The 22,168-nt window shown below is 36.5% G+C and overlaps 1 protein-coding gene across 2 annotated transcripts in view; it reads right to left on the bottom strand.

The window, feature by feature from the left end:
• Nucleotides 1-10,063, bottom strand: part of RP1 (RP1 axonemal microtubule associated) — a 301,394-nt gene extending 291,331 nt beyond the window's left edge. For both annotated transcript variants that reach the window (XM_045861452.1, XM_045861450.1), the window contains exons 1-3: nt 9,977-10,063; nt 2,334-2,975; nt 1,383-1,554 (exon numbers count right to left, since the gene is read on the bottom strand). In XM_045861452.1, coding sequence (XP_045717408.1) covers nt 1,383-1,554; nt 2,334-2,963 — 802 coding nt within the window. In that variant the 5' untranslated portion in view covers nt 2,964-2,975; nt 9,977-10,063. The remainder of the gene's footprint in view (nt 1-1,382; nt 1,555-2,333; nt 2,976-9,976) is intronic.
• Between the last annotated feature and the right edge of the window lie 12,105 nt (nt 10,064-22,168).

Raw genomic sequence — 22,168 nt, 5'->3', positions numbered from 1 at the left:
ATATTTAAAAGAGGCATATATGGCATTATGAAAGCTAACGCATTTTATAATGTATTTAAAGGTTACATTAATCAAATAATTAAGTTAGCATTCACTTTGTATAATCAGTACGTATAACTTAATATAGGGCACAAAAGAGAGTTAAACATAAGACCCAGATATCTCATTATCTTTATAATGTGTATATCTAAAGATAGTTTTGGTACTCATGCTTCTTGCCCTCAATCTAATTCCTATTAGTGATTTGTATAGATTTTCACATTCTTGCCATCGAATAAATACTTTTGCCTTTTCAAAATATAAAACTAGAAATATTTTCTGTTACCCTCTGTACTTTTACCAAAACTGTAAATAAAAATATCTCACTCATAACTTTTTATAGTAAAGTTTAAGGAAGGCTTCAGATTCCCTGAAACCATCAACAATCATACCCAACAATGCATGTAAACACAAAAGATAAAATCATTTTAGTAAAATGACTAAGGTAACATAATGTTACTAAATGCATAACAAATATTCAGCAGCTAATACATACAAAACAGAAACATTAATAATTGCCTATTTAGTATACCCATAAAATAACTAAATGACAAAAATAAGTAACAGGTTAATTTCACCTACTTTAGTAAGTAGAGGAATCAATACTACTTATTCCACCTCTGAATAAAATTAAAAGTAAAATTTAAGTATAATGGCAATCAATATTCTAGTACAGAGCTAAAATACTTAGCACAATGAATAATGAGATTAGCCATGCCTGCATAGGGTATTTATAGCCTATACCACATTCCTAAGCACCAAGAGACCAACCTCTGCCCCTCCAAAGGAAAATACCACATTATACAGTATTTCCTAAGAAAATGTCAACCTAGATTATTGTCAACCAGCATGAAATTGCTACATGAATCTTTTGTTTAAAAACATAAAAGGGGAATCTATGGGTCTGTGGTTTTTACTTCAGTAAAAGGAACATGTATAAAGTTAGGGATTTTTTAAAATACACTCAACTAACCTACTAAGCTTTGCATGATACTTCTTAAAGAAAACTCAGCAACTATCAGAGCTGTCACATACATATTCCATAGAATTGCTCTCCAAATAAAGAAATGCTGGCATTTGATTTTTTTCATCTAAGTATTATATGAAAAAAATCAGTTTAAATAGTAATATCACTGATTAATATGGAAAAATCTAAAAAAATGAGATAACTTTTATGATTTTTCCAACCATTAATATAAACAATTTCAGTTTATAATGCTTTTGATACCATCATTTTATCTTCTGTGATGAAGAAAAAATGCTAATTTAAGCATGAATTTGTATTGTTGTTGACCTAAAAAATCTCGAGGTTAAATATAAAGGCTACAGATGAAGTGACTTACTCTTCCTGCTTTCTGACCTAGTATATCCCTTGGCATACACACGATGAGAGATCTCTGGTAATCTACCAGGAAGCAAGTACTTCTGGATGTCATAATTTCCTGGTTTAAATGGCTCCCTTCCTGCTGCCACCACAGCTCCAGAGCTCAGCATCATGGCCTGGAGACTGGGAACCTAGAAGAAACCAAAGGGTTATGGTCCTTACATAAGCAGAATGAAGTTTTGGTTCTTTCCATATGGTAATTTTACAACTGATTTAATCAATTCACCAACCTCCTGGGCCTTAAAGAGATAATCACCAAGTATTTGTTAGGCACCAATGATATATACAAATAAGAAAATACCCAAGTGTGGGTGGTTGGGGTTAGACCAAAACCTGTATTGAGCCTACATACTAGCTGGAAAGAGACAGGCTGGTTTTCCGTCAAACTAAGAAAATCTTTAAAAGGTCTCCTACTGCTTTTGCCAGGCCCACCAAAGTATCCAGCTGTGGCTAAATGTCTATGAGCCAGAGGACAAAGGGCCTAATGGACACAGCAGGACTGGGAAGGTGAACTTTTGGGGACACACTGGCAACTACAGAACTTTCCCCTGCCCTCCTAAGCAGGGATTCCAGGAAAATGTTTTCTCTACCTAACAGATTATGACTCTCAGCTATTCCTTTTCAAGAAATATCATCTAGATCAGAATCTGTGCCAACATATTATATAACTCAGTGCCCAGGGAAGACAGAAAAAGGGGAGGGAGCATGAAAGAGAAAACAAGCTCCAGTGTCACTTCATCACCTTCTGACTGGGAAACAAAGGGACCACCCTCCCAGGTGAGCCAGAGGTGTCTCCCAAGGATGAGAATACACAAGCACACACAGGCAAGGGCCACTGAAGGCTTCCTTCCCCAGGGCTGAGGTCGTGCAGGACAAGAGCTCAGACACAAAGAGCTTCTAGAATGCTCACCTTCCTTCCATCAGTGGAGTAGAGCTTGGTTATGCGGCACTGCATGACCTCTGTCAGGTGCTGCAGAAAGGCCTCGAAGCTCTGGGTGATCCTCCTGCTCAGAAGAATCACACACTGGGTTTTCGGGTAGCCGTTTCTGAAAACAGCAAGCCTCCGCGGGGTGTGCTGCAGGCCCAGAGCAGCAGCAGGGGAGTGGTGCACATGAGCACTGATGGCCCGGCTGCTGTGCCAAGGCCGTGGGCGCTGGCGGGCCTTGTCCAGGTCCACCGGCTGCACCTTCCTGCTGTGGGAGCACAGATAGGATTCACCGTCCTCCAGCTGCTCCAGGGATGTGATGCTGTGCCTTCCTCGAGGGGTGCTGATGTTCCTCACCCCAAAAGGTAGAGGTACCTTTCTTGACAAGCTATCCAGCAAAGCATCAAAACTTTTAAAGGAACGAGGGTTGACCACGACCCTTACCCCTCCAAATTGTGGATCTCCGCTCTTGTAGAAACGTATTCTTTTGGCCACAACAGGATGAATGACGCTCATATGGCGAGGGGAATGAACTCGACCTTCAAGAGAAGGAACTTGACCTTCAGAAGAAGTTGGATGGATCATGGAAAAACTGGTAGAAGGAGTTTCACTCATTTTGGCCAGGACCTAGAAAAGAGAAAAAAAATATTCATCTCCAGAACAATAGCACCATAAAGAATACATGATAATGATAATGTAAGATAATTATAGTTGTGCTTATCCAGGCTGTTCCTAGGATTTCATTCATTCATTTATTCATTCATTATATCTGCCTGTTTTGAAATATAATTTTAAGGGCTTTATAATAAAAAAATAAATGGAACAATTAAATAACAGTATTTCTAATTTAAAGATACCTAAAAACTATCAAAGTGAGTAGGTAAAAAAATAATGATTATATAAACACTCATGCAATGGAAACCTATGCAACCATTAAACCTGGTTTTCTAGATTTGTATTTCTTTAAGTATATTTTATTGATTATGCTATTACAGTTTTCCCAATTTTTCTCCATTTATCCCCTCTCTACCCTGCACCCCAAACCCTCCAGTATTCCCCCAACTAGTTCATGTCCATGGGTCACACGTATAAGTTCTTCAACTTCTCTTTCTTATGCCATTCTTAACCTCTCCCCATCTATTTTATACCTACCAATTATGCTTCTTATCCCCTGTGCCTTTCCCCTCCTATTCTTTCTCTCCCCTCCCCACTGAAAACTCTCTGTGTGATGTTCATGTCTCTGATTCTGTTCCTTTTCTAGTTGTTTGCTTAGTTTTTGTTTTCATTTTGTTTTTTTAGGTTCAGTTGATAGTTGTGAGTTTGTTGTCATTTTACAGTTCATAGTTTTTGATCTTCTATTTCTTACATAAGTTCCTTTAACCTTTCATATGATAAGGGCTTGGTGATGATGAACTCCTTTGGCTTCATCTTATCTGGGAAGCACTTTATTTCCCCTTCCATTCTAAATAATAGCTTTGCTGGATAGAGTAATCTTGGATGTAGATCCTTGCCTTTCATGACTTTGAATACTTCTTTCCAGCACCTTCTTGCATGTAAGGTCTCTTTTGAGAAATCAGCTGATAGCCTTATAGGAGTTCCTTTGTGGGTAACTCTCCTTTCTTCTTGCTGCTTTTAAGATTCTCTCTTTATCTTTAATCTTGAATAACTTAATGATGATGTCCTTTGGTGTGTTCCTCTTTTTCTTTAGGACTCTCTGGGCTTCCTGGACTTCCTGGAATACTATTTCCTTTGCCAGATTGGGAAAGTTTTCCTTCATTATTTGTTCAGATAAGTTTTCAACTTCTTGCTCTTGTTCTTCTTCTGAAAGTCTTATGATTCGGATATTGGAACATTTAAAGTTGTTGCAGAGGTTCCTAAGTCTCTCCTTATTTTTTCTGAATTCTTGTTTCTTTATTCTGTTCTGGTTGGATGTTTATTTTTTCCTTGTGTTCCAAATCACTCATGAGTCCCAGTTTCCTTCCCTTTACTGTTGATTCCATGTGCATTTTCCTTTATTTCATTTCGGGTAGGCTTCATTTGTTCCTTCATTTTGTGACCGAGCTCAATCAGTTCTGTGAGCATCCTGATTACCAGTGTTTCAAACTCTGCATCAGATAGGTTGGCTATCTCTTCATTGCTTAGCTCTTTTTCTGGAGTTTTGATCTATTCTTTCATTTTGGACATATTTTTTTGTCTCGGCACACCTCTTATGTTGTGGAGGGTGGGGCCTTAGTTATTCACCCAGGTGAGGCAATCCTCTTTGCTGTGTTGTGACACTGTCTGTGGGGGAGGAGTCAGAGGAGGAACAATGCAGCTCACTTGCTGGGCACTAGCTTCACTTTCCAACATGTGAGATTGGGAGTTTTTTCCACTGTGGCAACCCCCATGGTAGTTTACAGCTAGCTTGAGTCTTTAGTTTCCTATTCAGCCAGCCCTGCATTGCCTGCACAGTCCACCACTTGCCTCAGGTCCTCTCTACCTCTTCCCACCCATCTTGGTCTCTCCTACCTCTCTGATGAATGTTTCTTTAACTCCTTGGTTGTCAGAGTTCCATGCAGTTTGATTTTCTGGCACTTCTGGTAGTTTATTGTTTTTAGATTGGTTGTTATCTTCTTTTAGGTTATATGAGGAAGCGAAAAGTTTCTACATAAGCCTCTATCTTGGCCAGAACTGTAGGTTTGTATTTATTGGCATAGAAAAATTATCACAATCTATCACTAGGTGAAGAAGCAGTTTGTAAAATACATATGCTATGCCATTGCCTATAGGGAACTGATATGTCACAAATGTAGCTCAGCCCTGGTTTGGAAAACTGAAAGACTTGAGGCAGCACACAGGAGCCAGGCCCACAGATTGACTTTTCCATGGGGAACCAGGCCTCCATTGTACCTAGGCTGCTTTGAAGCTTGCTTTTGTTAAAACTCCCTCACCCTGAATTGAAGGACCAAATGTTTACTGCATATCCTTAAAGTAACTTCCTAAAGTCTGTGCTAATCATCCTAAGGATGGAGTGTAACTAGTTCTACCATTTTTCCCCTTGCATTTGCAACATCCTTTTCTTTGAAGTAATCAGCAACATCCTTCTCTTTGTTATCTGTAAAAGGTAACCACCTAAAGCAAACCTGTATATAGTAAATGAGGACCATCCTTGATGTAATGTGCATAAAAGAGCAATAAAAGTTTGTCCAGGCAACTGTTGGGGAGCTCTTTCACTCAGAGAGTAACCATGCTGTCCTTTTTCTCCAGAGGACTTCTGCAGTCCCTGTGAAGTTGTTCATCGCATCCACAACACCATGGACCCTGCTGGTCGGAGTCCGCATCAATTGCCAGTGTATTGTACTGGCCCTCTGTATCCATGGAATTCACATCTGTAGTTCATCCAACTACAGATGGAAAGTATTCCTGAAAAAATTTTTACATTTTTGCTAACATGTACTATGTAGTTAGGCCTGCAATGGTTGTGTCTGTACTGAATATGTACAAACTTTTTTCATTGTCCTTATCCCTAAACAATACAGTGTTAAATTAACAACTATTAATATAGCATTCACATTGTATCAGGTATAATCATCTCAACATAACTTAAAATGTATGGGAGTATGCACATAGGTTATATACAAATACTATGACATTTTCATACAAGGAGTTTAAGCATTCACAGATTTTCATATTAGTGGTGTTCCTGGAAACAGTTTCCCCATGGATACTGCAGTCTGACTTGTATATACAGGGGTGGGCAAAAGTAGGTTAATAATAATAAATAATATGATAATTAATAAGAAAGTAATATAAGAATTAACTGTGTTTCATGTATTCACAACTGTAAATCTACTCTTGCCCACACCCCTGTATTTGTTATACTAGTGGAAAAAGACCAAAAGTAAGTACAGCCCAGTATTGATTGTAGTTATCCATGGATGGCAGAGCTAGTGATAATATTTGTGTTTTTTAATACATTGCTAAATATTATGAATCTTTAAAATTAACAAGTATTATTGGACAATTAAAGAAACAAAAGATATGAAAATCAGAAACATACAATGCAAAAATTAGTCCTGCATGTCCTGACAGTCAAGGAAAAAGAGGGGAAATAAGAAAAGTTTATAAACTTCAAATTGTCTATTAGATGGAACCAAATGAGTTCATGTGGAGGAAAATGTTTTCTGACATTGAATTCTAGAAGAAATGTATAACACAGATCCTTAAATAATAGCCATATTAAGGCTGCGTAAGATGTTTCCATTACAGATTATAGAAAATGCAGGCAAATTATCTAACACTCCACTAATCCTACATTGAGAAACTGCACTAAAAAACCATGTGTTTAGACTGACAGCATTGGTATGTGCTGCTAAAAGTGGTGCAATCTGAATATTGCTTCCACTAATGATTCAAAAATAAGAACTTCAAGAGGGAATTTCAGAGCCATTTTCAGACATTCACTGAGGTTTTTCTTTTCCACTTCCCAGTAAACCAAAGGTCTGATTGATAAGTAAGCTTCTTGTGGAAGGGTTTCTCTGTTTCTGGGCTTTTTTTTTCGTTTGTAGCATGTTATATTTATTTTCTATTATTTTAAATCAATGTAATTATTAGTACCTTTTGTCACAGTAAGAATGCCCAGCAGCCTTGAAGACAAATTGAACACCATAAATAAATGTGATCAGTATTATGGAGATGAAAATGGCATGTTTGTCATTATAAACTAGCTATAATAAGTCTGGCTCAAATCACCTACCTAATTGTTTACAAGCTGTTATCAAAGACTATATATCTCTAGTATAATTTGTAATTCTTCCTTATAGGTAATTTAGGAAAATGAATTTGAAGAACAGCCTAGAAATTAGGTGTGTCTCCTCTTCTCCCTCCCTGAAGGGTTTAAAGTAATTATAGTACTTAAGACAATAAAGGCAGCTATAGTGAGCATGAGCATCAGAAGCTGGGGAATCCAGCTTTGCAATGGAGTCAGCAAAATTGGAACCTCTTCTCACCCTCCTGATAAACAGTCATCTGACCTAGAACAGCATGCTGCTTAATCTCTGTGACCTCTCCAACTATAAGAGGGATGAATTTCTTTAGTATTTAAATAAAGGCTTTAGAACTCCTTGCTTTCAATTACTTTTTATGTTGGTTTATTTACATACTTATTTGAATATATTTTTCATGAATAGTGTTTGAGATACATTTTTCACTTAATTTTGGAAATTTGTATTTATATATATTTAATGCACAGTGAGGCTTTTAATTTCAATAGTTTTCTGCTTGGATCACACTATTTGGAGAGCTGTGGACCTAGTGATCGTGTTGTTATGTGAACTGATAGGTTATGGGTTTTGGTTTGCTTGTTTGTTTGTCTGTGTTTGTTTGTAAGGGTGACTAAAATAGATATTGTGCTGGGACCAGGAAGGAGGACAAGGAAGATAAGGATAATTGGAGAGAAGGTGGTGACCCCTATTGTTCTTATCCCACTGCTGCCCAGTGCTACCCAATGCTAAGCACTGGTTTTGAACCTGATGCATGAAAGGAAGAAGCTAAAAGTACCATTCCCTGGGAAGATGCCAGATGCCTAGCAGTGGAGGAGAATTTGGAGAGAAATTACCTGCAGCAGAGTCATTGTCAGTACCTTGATAAGGAGGCAGTAGCAAAAACAACAAAAATATAAGTTTGTATGATCCTTGTTGCACATAAGAGTATCTCTCAGAACTCCTAAAGTCACTGAGCAAAGTTTTTGATAATGTTGAGATTTTTGCATACATGCTGATGAGGTTTAAGAGGCTTTGGGAAGGTGAGCATTGTGTATATAGTATAGACATGATGGAAATTCAATATTATCATTGAATAAAAAGATCTATGTACATACATTGCACAATACCATCAATGGGGAAGGGAGTGTAAGCCAGTTTCCTTTCAGAGGAAGTGTTTCAGCGATTGCCTTGATCATATGTATCATTTACAGGGACCATGGGAAATCCACAGAGTAATTCAATAACACAGTTGAGGAAGAGTCAGAGTACCATGAGAATATCAAGGAGAGATCTGTAGCCTAACTGAGGGATTGGGGCTGAAGGTGGGAAGAGATGACAGTATCCAAATGGAAGCCTATGTGTAGCTGTGGTGCCAGAGACAAAGTGGTGGTGATGTCCTCCAGGGAAAAGGCAGGAATGAGTGGGGAATTTGCTGGTGTGCAGGAGTAAGATCAAAGACATGGTTAGTAAGTCTTGACAGTAGCGTTCCTTTTCATGAAACAGACCTACCAGCCTTCCACAACATTTTATTACCCTGACTTAGTTGTGCACCTTTTTTAATCAGCCTTAAAAGCTAATCAGAATTTGGATGGAGATTTAAAAATGTTTCTTTACATATGTTTTAAATTATAAGGTTTATTCTATCTCCTGTGACATTGGGATAAGGCAGTAATACACTTAGGGTCTATCTTGGGAACAAACAAAATCTCAGGAGCCTAAATCAGTCTAATTCTCCCAGCACATTAGGCTGAAAGAGAAGTGGATGTGGAAGGGAAAGAGGTACAAGGGAAACTGTAGAGCTGAAAGCCCATCACTTTCCTCACCACTGATTTACCTAGAAGTAACAAAGGACCTAGTTAACAAACTGTCTTGTCTCCAGCCCAACTTGTATTGAAATCTGCTTCTAATGATTTGACAGCTTGCTACCAACATCTTCTCTTCTCTGCACTCTTTTCAGTGCTTAAAGTTAGACCATGGAACTATCGTGAATACTTGTATTGCTTCTTAAGATTAAGCAGATTTTTTCAACACCCTTTGGTTCCCTAGGTTCAATCACAACTATGCTTATCTGTGTTGTGTTTGCTCTCAATTATCTGTGCTGCTCTGAGTTGAATGTAGTAGTTGCCCTTACCAAGAGAGATGTACCTTTTCTCCACTACTCATTTGACAAAACAAATCACAAACTTACAGTATGGTCAAACATCATTTCACTAATTGTATTTTAAATTTAATTTTCTACCATGAAGTAGGAATTTGGGAAAATCAGAGAGAAGAATGACAGAAAACTAAATAGGAAAAATGGTATATTCATACTGTTAGTTGTGTGGCAATTCAGAGATTTATTGCAAGAAAAATTAGTTCATTTTACAGATTATCATAACTATGAGGTGGGACTGAGGGCTGCAGGTTCAGAAGGGAAATACTCCAATTATCCTCTATGGTAGTCACAGCATTGTTGAATTACAAGCAGCTTCCTTCTAATTTATTGCATAGATTTCTCTAATCAGTAAATAGTGCATTTATATTCAGAAAAAAACTTTACTCATATTTGAATGCACCAGAATTTCTTCATTTTCTGACACTGATATTCCCTCCTACTTCAGTTTCAGTATACTGTGAAAGTTTGTGATATATTTGTATGAGACAATAATTATTAGAAATATTGTCTACGGCCATACCACCTCGAACGCGCCCGATCTCGTCTGATCTCGGAAGCTAAGCAGGGTCGGGCCTGGTTAGTACTTGGATGGGAGAAATATTTCTTCTTTTTCTAATAATTAAAGATAGAGCACAAGTATGCAATCTAGACATACAATGGAAAATAAAGTATAACTACCTGAATATCAATTATTTTTTAAAAAATATTTTAAATAATTTTGTACTTACCAGACTTGAAATTTCCTTATTTAAAAAAAGTGTTTGAAGTTGTTTGGATAATTCACATGAAGGTTACTGAATATGTAACCTGCTCATTTTGTGCAAAGAAACTGTTTCTCTATTTATTGTCAGTGTATCCACTCAGAGATTAAGTGCAGCCAATTAATTTAATTCAATGTGATGTTAATCACCAGACAGGATTCACCTTAAAGGGGACCACAGCCAGAAATAAATCAGTTCCTAGCATGCATGCTCCGCAGTTCTGAAATCTACCTAATTACTTTCCCTTGTATTATCTTGCTTACCTAGTGTCATCCTCAGGACAAAACACTTTGCCAATTGATAAACAGTTCTCTCCCAAATAGCCTTTAGTCTTCACTTATTTGTGTCAAGGAGGAAAAATAGTTATGCTGCCAAAAATGAAATAGTTTTACATTTCATCATTCTTTGATCAGTAATTCTGAGTTAATATTTGCTAATAGTAGTCATTAAAAAAGAAAAGGACTTGAGCCTTTTTGTTTTTAATTTAAGCACTCCCTATTACCTCATCAGAGTAGTTCTTATGAAAATGGCTGGAAATGTAAACAATTTGGCTTCTCAGGATAACACAAGACAAATGAGAGAGGCACCACAAGGGAAGTGAAGTAATTTTATACTTCTGCATACACAGCACTCTTGCACTGCTTTGTTTAATCATGATGAGATTCGAACATGTTTTAGGACTTTCCACACATGAAATCCTTGGATGACACCTACTGTCTGTAATGGCTACCTGTAGTGTAATCTGATTTGAAGATACCTCCCTTAACCGGATTTCTTTCTAGGTTTCCTACGTCAGCTCTGAACCACAAAAACAAAGTAAGGAGACCTTCAGGAAAAAATGTTCAGATTGAAATATTTGTTCCTGAACATTGTAACCGAACAGATCACAAAAGGAAAATAATTATGAAATTGCACATTTTGCTGCACAAATATTGACTTCGTAACAAGTCACTTATTAACAAGAAAAAGAGTAAGAAAGGAAGGAAAGGAGGGGGAAGAAAGGAATGAGGAGAGAGAGAAGCACAGAACAAAGGGGAAAAGACAGAAGGAAGGAAGGTGGAAGGGAGCAGTAGATAAGAGAAACAATAGTGTTTAACTTTGACATAACCCTCCATTTATAATCATCAGTATGTACACAAAGACATGGCTATTGAATCAGTAAAGAAATTATGTTTACAGGATAGGAACAGGCATGAATGGAATCATAACCAGCTTCAAAATGAAGTGCAAATGTTAAAAGTTTGGATGTCAGTGTGGCTAGAATGGCAAGGTACCAAATTATGAAGGGCCTTATACCCCTTGTAAAAGACTTTGATTTTAAGTAAGATAAAAAGCCAAAGAAGGGTTTTGAGAAGATGAATAGTGAACTGACTTACATTTCAAAGAAAGATGTGCTGGATATTGTGTTACAAATTGAAGTTAAAAATAAGTAGACACAAGAAGAAAATGGTGTAGTATAAAGTGCTAAGAATCTGGACACTTGGACAATAATTGCACTGATGGAAACTGTGTGAAGTGACTATTTTTGGAACTCTGGAGTCTATTGGAATGCTTTCAGCTTCCACAAGAAGGCTTGGCTGTTAAACTGTAGTTAATTTTCAGCCATTAGCATGACAGTGTCTACCCATCTCTCATCCCCCACTGCTGCAGCAGGTAGCTGTGGGGTCAATAGCCTGAATTTATGGAACAGTGTGTGGGAACCAGGGTGGGCAGTAATGATCTTGCTCTTTAAATTTTGGGGTTCTGTGATATGATTGCTGATTACCGTTTCTGATCATGGAGGTGAATATAGAGGTGGACAGCCATTGTTGCAACCTACACTGCCTGAAGTGGCTAGTGAGATTTAAAGAGACAATAGGTTTTTTTTCTTTTCTTTTTTTTTCCTTTTGGGAACATGCATTTAAAGACTAGAATATTCCAAAGCAACTGTGCATGTGGGAGAATTTAGAAAGCCACTTTGCATGCCCAAGGAAAGACACAAGCCAAGCAAAACCTGAAAAGACCTTAAGTTTTCACACAGTCTGATCTTTGGCTGAGACAATGTATAACAATTTAAAAGAAAACCCACAAACCCTAGAGAAGGTAGATAATTTGATATCCAGATGTTGTAGCATAAGACTCAAAGGTCCAGTTTTCAAAAAAAATTCACAAGACACTTAAAGAAAAAGGAAAGTATTGCTCACTCAAAAGAACAAAATCTATCGACAGAAGCTGTCCCTGCAGAAGCCCAGATACTAGACAAAGACTTTAAAACAACTATATTAAAGATGCTCAAAGTGCTAAAGGAACACATTAACAAACACAATAAATTAATGTATGAAAATTAGAATATCAATAAAGAGATAGAAAATACTTAGAGGAACTAAAAAGAAATTTTGGAGTTGAAAAACAAGATAACTGACATCAAAAATTCACTAGAGTGGTTCAGAAACTGATTTGAACAGGCAAAAAAAAGGAATCAGTAAAACTTGAAGACAGAGCAATTAAAATTATTGGGTCTGAGAAACAGAAAAAAAAAGAAGAAGAAAAGTGAACAGAGCCTGAGGGATCTGTGGGACATCCAGCTACAAATATATGCATTGTGAGAGACTCAGGAGGAAATAGACAGCAAGAGGAAAGGGGAAATTATTTGAAGGAATAATGGCTGAAAACTTCCTTAGATGAAATACATGAATCTATAAATTCAAGATGATCAACGAGTTCCATATAACATAAACTTAAAGAGACCCACACCAAGACACATTGTAATCAAAGTGTCAGTAGCCAAAGAGAATCTTGAAAACAATTATAGAGAGGCAATTTTTCAAATACAGAAATCCTTACTAAGATTGTCATCTGATTTCTCATCAGAAACTTTGGAGGCCAGAAGGCATGGTGATACATTCAAAGTGCTGAAAGCAAAAAAAAAATTTCAATCAAGACTTCTATATCAAGTAAAGCTGTCTTTCATAAAATAATGGAGAAATTAGGACATTACCAGTTAAATAAAAATTTAGGTGATTCATTACCACTAGACCTGCTCTGTAAGAAATTATAAAAGGAATCCTTAGCATAGAAATGAAAGAATATGAGACATTACCCAATGAAGTGAAGTAATCAGTATGAGGAAATAAAGGTCTCTGGTAAAGGTAAATACCTTCAGGTAAAGGTAAATGGGTAATTTATAAAAACTAGAGTTATTATGTTTTCTGTTCAAAACCCCAGTTTTTGCTTTTTACATGACTTGAAAAGGCATAAAAAGTATTAATGTCACTGTACACACAGTGTATAATGCCTTAATTTATGATACTAATAACAGGAAAAGGAAAAAACAGAACTGTGTAAGAATGGAGAAATTTGATATGCTATTGAAATTATGTTGACAAATTCAAATTAGATTGTTAAAAAGAAATGCAAGGGGAGAGCAACAGGAATAAATGAGGACAACTGTAACTGAACAACAATAAAAAAAAGAAATACTAGTCCTGACTGGTGTAGCTCAGTGGACTGAGCATGGGTCTGTGAACCAAAGGGTCACCAATTTGATTCCCAGTCAGGGCACATGCCTGGGTTGCAGGCCAGGTCCCCAGTAGGGGGTATGCAAGACACAAACATACATCGATGTTTCTCTCCTTCTCCTTCTCCTCCTCTTCTCCTCTCTCGAAAAATAAATAAATAAATAAATAAAATCTTTTTTAAGAGAAATACTGATAAAGAGATTAAGAAAGTATTATAATAATCCCAACAAGAGGTGAGGATGACACAGGACAAGATGGCTGTTGTGGAGGTGGTAGGAATAGTAAGATTTTGGACATTTCCACTGTAGTGCTGGCTGTGTTTGCCAATGGATTACATGTGGATTGGATGTAGCTAAAGGGATAAATCTGAGAATCATTGACATAATGATTCTATTTAAAGCCTGTGTAAAGTCTGGATGAGAATTTCTAAGAAGTGCATGTAAGCAGAAGAGAGAAACATCCAAAATAAGAGTCTACAGCATTCCAAAGTGTAACAAACACAGAGATAAGGAGGAACCTGTAAAGAAGTATGTGAGGAAAAGTAGTATCAACACAGTGGTGACCTGGAAGCCAAGAGAAACAAGTGTTTCAAAAAGGAGGTAGTGATAAACTATGTCAAGTAAGAAGCATGGGCTTTAGCGATGTGTTATCAGTAACTTTGGCAAATGCCATTTTCATGAGACAATAGGAATAAAAACCTCACCAGAGTAAGAGAAAAAGAAAACTGAAAAGAAAGGGAGCAGAGCCGCAATGGGAGGTAATTTTTTTGATAGTTTTGGTTTGTTTGGTTTTTCTATTTAATATTAGGTATAGTATAATATGTGTGCACATGCTGATAAGAATGATTCAGTCAAAAGGGAAAATTTAATGCTGCAAGTAAGAGGTGAAAGAATTGCTGGATCAGTGTCCCAAGGGCATGGGATCTAGTACACAACAGAGATATAGACCCTAAGAAGGGATTACATAGAAGGTCATCCCTAGTAACAGGAAAGGATGTAGATAGGAAGGTGGAGGTGACCTTCCATTCTGAGTGCTTTTCTGTTCTCAGCAACCTCAGATGAAAGACTATCTACTGAGGGTGCAAGTGAGGAGGAGGAAGTACTATGAATCTGAGAAAAGAGGAGGTGTTCACTCAGTGGAGTGGAGGAGTGACTAGACAAAGAGGTGTTGGAGCTTGCAGAATTCACTGAAGATCTATGGCAGGTTTGGGGTCACAAGTGTAAATTGACACCAAGCCTATATTGTAAATATATAGACTGAATACTGCATGCAGTTTAGGCTGTCTCACACTGTACAACATTGATCTGCTATGATCTAATGTTATGAAACCATTCCTTCATCTGTACCCTTGATTTTCCCTGACATATACCCATCATAGCTTACTGCCTTTACCCAGAACTACTCAACCTGGGTGTTTCCAGCCCCAAATGCAGAACTTTCCCCATGCCTCAGCATGCCTGATTGCATTCTAATGTCTTCTGAGGCCAAACAAAAAAGCCTAATCTGTACCCTGTGACAATAGACAAGACAGGCCCAACTCCTGTCCTCATGGTGCTTAGGGCCTAACAAGGAGATAAACTCAGCCCAAATACACTTTACTAACCAGAATGTTATGGTATGAAATGATACTTGGAAGAAGTAATAACTATAAAAGATTTTAGTTGCCACAGATTGTTGTAGTTGTAGTATTTTATTAGGATATTAAATATATTTAAAACTTTCTAATTTTCACTACATTCCCCCTATTTTTTTAGCATTTTAATAGGATTTGCCTATTTTCAACATTTGATATAAATGAAATCATGGTCAGTGTATATTCAAAACCATGTTGTCTATTCTTTCAAATTATTTAACCTCTCATTAGCAAAGCATAAATAATAGTCTAGAACATTTCTAGTCTAATAGTCTAGACTGTTAATAAAACAGAAGGCACAACATGTTCCTACATGTTTCAGGACATCCTACATGTTTGACATCCCACCATGATCACCTATGGCTGTATTAGTGTATAATTTGCATGCCATAAAATTATCCAGTTTAAAGTGATTCAATGAAATATTTATAGGGTTTTGCAACTCACCATAATATAATTTTAAAACATTTAGAACACTCTAACTTTAGTGCACCACAGAAATTTTGTACCCATCCCACCATCCAGACGCCAGCCCTAAACAATCAGGAATCTGTATTCAATCTCTATTGAATACAGAGATTGCCTGTTCTGGACATTTCATGTAAATGGAATCATGTGATATGTGGTAATATGTGTAATATATGTTACTACCTTCTTTCACTTAGCACCATTTTTTAACTTCATCCATGTTGTACCATGAATCAGTACTTCATTCATTGTTATTGCCAAATATGAATCCACTTTATAGACTTTTAAATTTTATTTTGTTTTGTTTATTTATTTATTCACTGGTTGAAGGGCATTTGGTTTGTTTTCTGATTTTGGTTCTTATGGGTAACACTTCTATGAACATTTATTTATAAGTCTTTGGTGGTATCATTTCTTTATGTAAGAAAGAAATTACACATACACATGTTGCAAATAATTTTAATTTTCTTTCTGTTTACCTTGCTTATTTATGGTAGAATTTCAAAACTTAACTTTTTATTGTAAGGGCGATGTATTTTAATAAACTGCATTACTTACCTGTTTTGTCATTATGCATTACTTAAAGGTCATGAAAATCAATAGCAAAACAAAAGGTCAGATTAATTGATAATAATTTATATTCCAGATCAAGATGGAGTAGACCACTTCATATTCCTCTTGCTAAGTATGTACCAAAACCTTGAACATTATAGATAAAGAAAATACTCTGAAAGATACAGAGACGGAAACAGAAGGGCCCTGTATCTCAGAAACCAAGGAATGATACAGTAATGCATTATTCGGATTTTCTTTTTGCCTAACTCATCCCAAATTGAGTACTGGAGAAGCTAGCAATGCAGAAACACCAGTAGGATAGAAAAAAAATGCCCCAACATAAGTCAGCTATTTCTAGCCAAAGGTCTAAGGAAGGGGCCATTTAGAAGCTAAAAACAATAGAAGATCTAGAAGATAGAAAGAGACAAATGGAAATCTTACAACTAAAAAAACATAATTGAAATTTAGGAAGCCAAAAGATGGTCTCAACAGCATAACAGTGAAGACAAAAGAAAGAATCAGTGAACCTTAAGATAAAAGAATTGAAATTACCCAATCTAAGTAACAGAGAAAAATAGATTAAAAAATAAACAGAACTTCATGGATCTCTATACCAAAAGAGCTGACATTTGGGTCATCAGAATGCAAAAAGAAAAGAGAAAGCGGGGGGGGGAGGGCTTAAAAAATATTCCCAGAAATAATGGCTGAAAATTTCCCAAATTTTGCAAAAGGGAAACTACAGCTTCAAGCTAATTGAATCCCAAGGACAATAAACCCCAAGGAATTCACACCAAGACACATTATATTCAAACTTCGGAAAGATAAAGACAAAAACAATATTTTAAAAATAATCAGAGAGAAATGACACATTACTTATGTTAGAAACAAAACTTCATGGAGTAAATGTGAAGATCTAATTGCCTTTATTAAATGGTTTACGAATCAAAATTTACCCCATCTAGCACCTAGAAGGGAAGGCTGAGGAGCTGTACAAAATCAAAGATTTTTAAAGGAAGGAAAATGGGACAAGGAAGTTATTTAGCAATATATATTGCAGCCCAGCAATGGTGCATTTACCCAATGGAATACTATGCAGCAGAAAGAAAGAAGGAGCTCCTATGGTTTGCGACAGCTTGGAAGGAACTGGAGAGCATTGTGCTAAGTGAAATAAGCCAGGTGGTGAAAGACAAATACTATACTATCTCACCTTTAAGTGGAACCTAATCAACACAAACAAGCAAGCAAAATATAACCAGAGACATTGAAATTAGGAACAATCTGACAGTAACCAGAGGGGAGGTGGAAAGGGATAATGGGAGGAAAGGGTTTTCAGGAACAACTATAAAGGATACATGGAAAAAACAAAGGTGGGGGAAGAATCAGGGGAGGGAGGTGGGGCTGGCTAGGGTGGGGGGAGTAGTGGGGCATAAATGCAGACAACTTTACTTGAACAACAATAAAGTAATTTTAAAAATAATAAAAGTAAAAATACTTCTTACTACAATGGGGAAAATTTGAAAAAAAAAAAGATCAGTTATGTATCATCCCATAGCCCAGATGTAATCACTAGTAATATTTTGTCTTTGCTTACAGATCTTGCAGAAATGTATCTTTATTTTCTGTTTGCAAATTTGATACAATATTAGTCATGTGATATAAAAGTTATTATCAGCCAAAACTCTAGATATTTTATATAAAATATGTTCTTATTTTAAAATAATTTTGAAGAATTAAAGGCAAATTGGCTTAAAAAAAAAAAAAGGACACATGGACAAAACCAAGAGGATGTGAACCAGGGGAGGGATGTGGGGATTGCTGGGGTGGGAGAGGAGTTAAGGGGGAATATGCATACAACTGTACTTGAACAAGAATGAACTAATTTTAAAAAATTATTTTAGCCCGGGACATCTTTTTTTTTGGTGTGGGAGGTGGTGAAGGGAAAGAGGAGAGCTCTATAATATAGATTGCTTCTCCTTCCTCTGGAGGGTAGAGAGAACCCATGGGACAGATTACCTCATTAGTGCTGACCAGAAAATTCCAGAATGACTGGTTAAGTTACCAAAGATATAAAAAACCCCATGCACCACCAGAAAGGAAGAGGTTGAAACTGCAATTAGGTTTGCTGTTAAATCTAGGTTTTGTATCATGGGCTTTAGCACTAGTGATCTCATTTTGGGCCTGTGATTTTCTCTTTAACACTTACAAGATAAAAACAATTCAAATTACAGCAGATTTCTCATGAGAAACCAGAGTCCAGAAAGTAGTCCCAACCATTTTTCAAGAACTAAAATAAGAGAACTGTCAACTAGGATTCTATATCCAGGGAAAATATCCTTACAGAATAAAGAGTAACCAAGACATGCTCAAATGAAAGAAAGAATTTGTCACCAACAGACTTACTCTACAAGAATTAACAAAAGAAATTATTTAAAAAACTATTAGAATATCAGAAAAAGGAAAGAGCAATAGAGAGACCAAAAAATGAATAAATAATATAGACTTTTCTACTCTTGAATTTTCTAAATTATGTTTGACAGTTGAAGCAATACATATAGTATTGTCTTATATGGTTCTCAATTTGTGTAGAGGAAATATTAGAACATTATAAATGGGGGAGTTTAAGGAGAGCTAAGCTTCCTCACTTATAATAGTAAAATATCTGTTAGTAAAGTGACAATTGTACATGCATAACAAATAATTAGAGCAACCACTAACATACACAAAGAGATATGCTCCAAAACAATGTAGATAAATCAAAATGGAATGCTAAAAAAACTGTTCAAGTATGCCACAGAAAAGAATGAGGGAGGAAACAGAGAAGCAAAAACAAAAACAAAGTCCTTGGTCAGGTAGCTCAGTTTGTTGGAGTGCCATTCTGTGCACCAAAAGTTTGTGGGTTCAATTCTTGGTCAGGGCATATGTCTGGGTTAGTGGTTTTGATCTTTGTCAGGGTAAGCATATAGGAAGCAGCCAATCTCTGTCTCTGTCTCTGTCTCTGTCTCTGTCTCTGTCTCTGTCTCTGTCTCTGTCTCTCTCTATCTATCTATCTATCTCCACTCCCCTTTCTCTCTCCCTAAAGATCAGTAAACATATCTTCAGGTGAGGATTAAAGAAAAAGAGTGAGAAGAGAAAATACAAAATAATATGGCAGACTTAAGCCCTAAGATATCAATAATTACATTAAATATAAATGGTTTCCTACTATATGATTTAATTTATATAAAATATTGAAATGACAAGAGTACAGAGACAGGGAACAGATTGGTGGTTGTTAGGGGTTACAGATGGTATGGGGCAGTGATGCTTGTGCCCATAAAGGTGTAACCCAAGGGAGATCTTTGTGGTGATTGAACAGTTCTGTATCTTAACTGTAGTGGTGGTGGTTACACATTTGATACAATTACATAGAACTATACACACACATATTTCCATCAACCCAAAAAGACTCTTTGTTCCCATTTGCAGTCATTTTTCATTCCACCCACAGCCCAAAGAAGCCACTAATCTATTTTCTGTTTATAAATTTGCTTATTTTGGACATTTCATATAAATAGAATCATATAATACAGAGTCTTTTGTATCTGGCTTCATTTATTTGGCATAATGTTTTTGAGTTTCAACTATGTTTTGACATATATCAGTACCTCATATTATTTTATAGCTGAATAGTATTCTGGAACATGAATAAAACATATTTTGTTTACCCACTCACCAACCAGATGGACATTTGGATTTTATGAATAATCCTGTTAGGTAAGCAATTATGGTAGTTTTTAATGTGCTCCATAAACATAGCAGGCATAACCCTTCATTTGGAAATAATTGCTAATGAGAAATACATGGGAACTAAATGGTGAAGGAACCTTAATTCCCAGTGCTATAGCAGACTCATGTTCCCATTTCTAAAAATTATAGAGTAGAATTCAACTGATATCAAGTTCCATGAATTAATATCTAGTTATATACTCATCTAGCTGTGCTATAAAAACAACAACAAAATGTATTAAATTGTGCCAGGCACCATACTAATTCTTTAAATAAATTATTTCATTTAATCCTCATGACTCTGTGAGGTAAGCACAATTAACACTATTTTTATACTATTTTTGTACTATTGTACTATTAACATATATTTTCCAGGTGAGAATACTGGGGTTGAGGAAGAAATAGTAATTTACCAAAGAATACACAATTAGTAAATAGCGAAGCCTCTTATTTAAGTAATGTTGAAGCAGGTATGGATGTTAAGAATGTATTTTGGAGAATCAAAAATACCAGATTAAGAGGTTTTGATTCTCTTCTATAGCATATTATAATGCAATAAAGATTTTTGAGCAGAGAAATGACATCCTCAGAACTAAACATCCAGATAATTTGGAGGGAGGAGACTGGTGACAAAAACCAGTGAGGTGGCTCTAAGAATAGTTACATAAAGAGTTTCCGAGGTCCTGATTCAGAGTAATGAAAATGGGAATAGATATTTAGGAAAGTATTCCTTAAAAACTGTAGACATAGACTTGAAATAACATAACAATAAGTTTATAGTGGAAGGCAAGGAGATAAGTAATTTATTTTATCATTTCAATGAGTAATCTATGGCAACTAAAGAATCCAACACAGAGCATAGTTCAGCAGAAGTTGCATGAAGCAGGCAGAACAAAAATGATGACAAGAATTGGCTTTGAATTTCTTTCAATTAGAGTTGACATTTAATATTGTATTAGTTTCAGGTATACAGTATAATGTTTAGAAATCACTATAACTTACAAAGTGATCACCTGGGTAACTAAGAGTTGCCTTTTTTTTAGTACTTGCTATATCCTTTTTGAATGCATAATTCATGTTTTTCAAGCCAGGAAAAATTATAGTGTTATTAACAAAAATTAACTACATAAGAGGAGAGTACAAGGTCTGTCTGGAAATAGCCCAACCATTGCTAATATGATGAGAATGTAACCTGACAGCCAAGAAGAGTGGATTGGAATACACATGTGTGAACAATGATAACTTCACTGTGCCAGTCAGTGGGGTCAGTAGATGCCCTTGAGTGAACATGTGTGCTGTGTAGCTGTTGCATTCAAAATGACTGAGCAAGTACTAATAAATCTGCATCAAATTTTGCATTATGCTTGAACATGCCTCTGAGGAAATTATTTGGATGATTCAGAAGATCACAGCTATGCAAAACTGGTGATTGGCAGGTCTACCGTGACAGCACACCCACTTATGCATCACATTTCCTGTAGAGTTTTTTTCTGAAACATCAAGTCACCCAGGTGACTCAGCCCCTATATAACACAGACTTGGCACCTTGCGACTTCTGCTTTTCCCCAAACTAAAACCACCTTTGAAAGGGAAGAGATTTTAGACCATCAATGAGATTCAGGAAAATACAGTGGGGCAGCAAATGGAGACTGAAAGAACTGTGTGAGGTCCCCAGTTGTCTACTTTGAGGGGGACTGAGGCATCATTCTCCTATGTACAATGTTTCCTTTTTAAAAAACATTTTTTTACTATTGTTCAAATATAGTTTTCTGCTTCCCCCCCCTCCTCCCGATCACCCAGCTCTCCCCACCTCCTTCCCCTGCTTCCACCCCCCACCCCTGTTATTGTCCACATGTCCTTTATAATTGTTTCTATAAACCCTTCACACTTTTTCCTCCCAGTATCCCCTCCCCTCCTCCCTCTGGTCACTGTCAGCCTGTTCTCAATTTCAATGTCTTTGGCTATACTTTGCTTGTTTGTTCATTTTGTTGATTAGGTTCCTGTGAACAGTGAGATGATATGGTATTTGTCTTTCACCCCCTGACTTACTTCACTTGGCATAATGCTTTCCAGTTCCATCCATGCTGTTGCAAAGGGTAGGAGATCCTTCTTTCTCTCTGCTGCATAGAATTCCATTGTGTAAATGTACCATAGTTTTTTGATCCATTCATTTACTGGTGGGCACTTAGGTTGCCTCCAGCACTTGGATATTGTAAAATGTGCTACTATGAACAGAGGGGT

This window comes from Phyllostomus hastatus, unplaced genomic scaffold (genome assembly GCF_019186645.2).
Source record: "Phyllostomus hastatus isolate PE091 unplaced genomic scaffold, TTU_PhHast_1.1 phas_scaffold_21, whole genome shotgun sequence".
NCBI classification, from domain to species: domain Eukaryota; kingdom Metazoa; phylum Chordata; class Mammalia; order Chiroptera; family Phyllostomidae; genus Phyllostomus; species Phyllostomus hastatus.
Note: the sequence above shows the minus strand (reverse complement) of the source record. Positions and strands in the feature narration are given on the sequence as shown.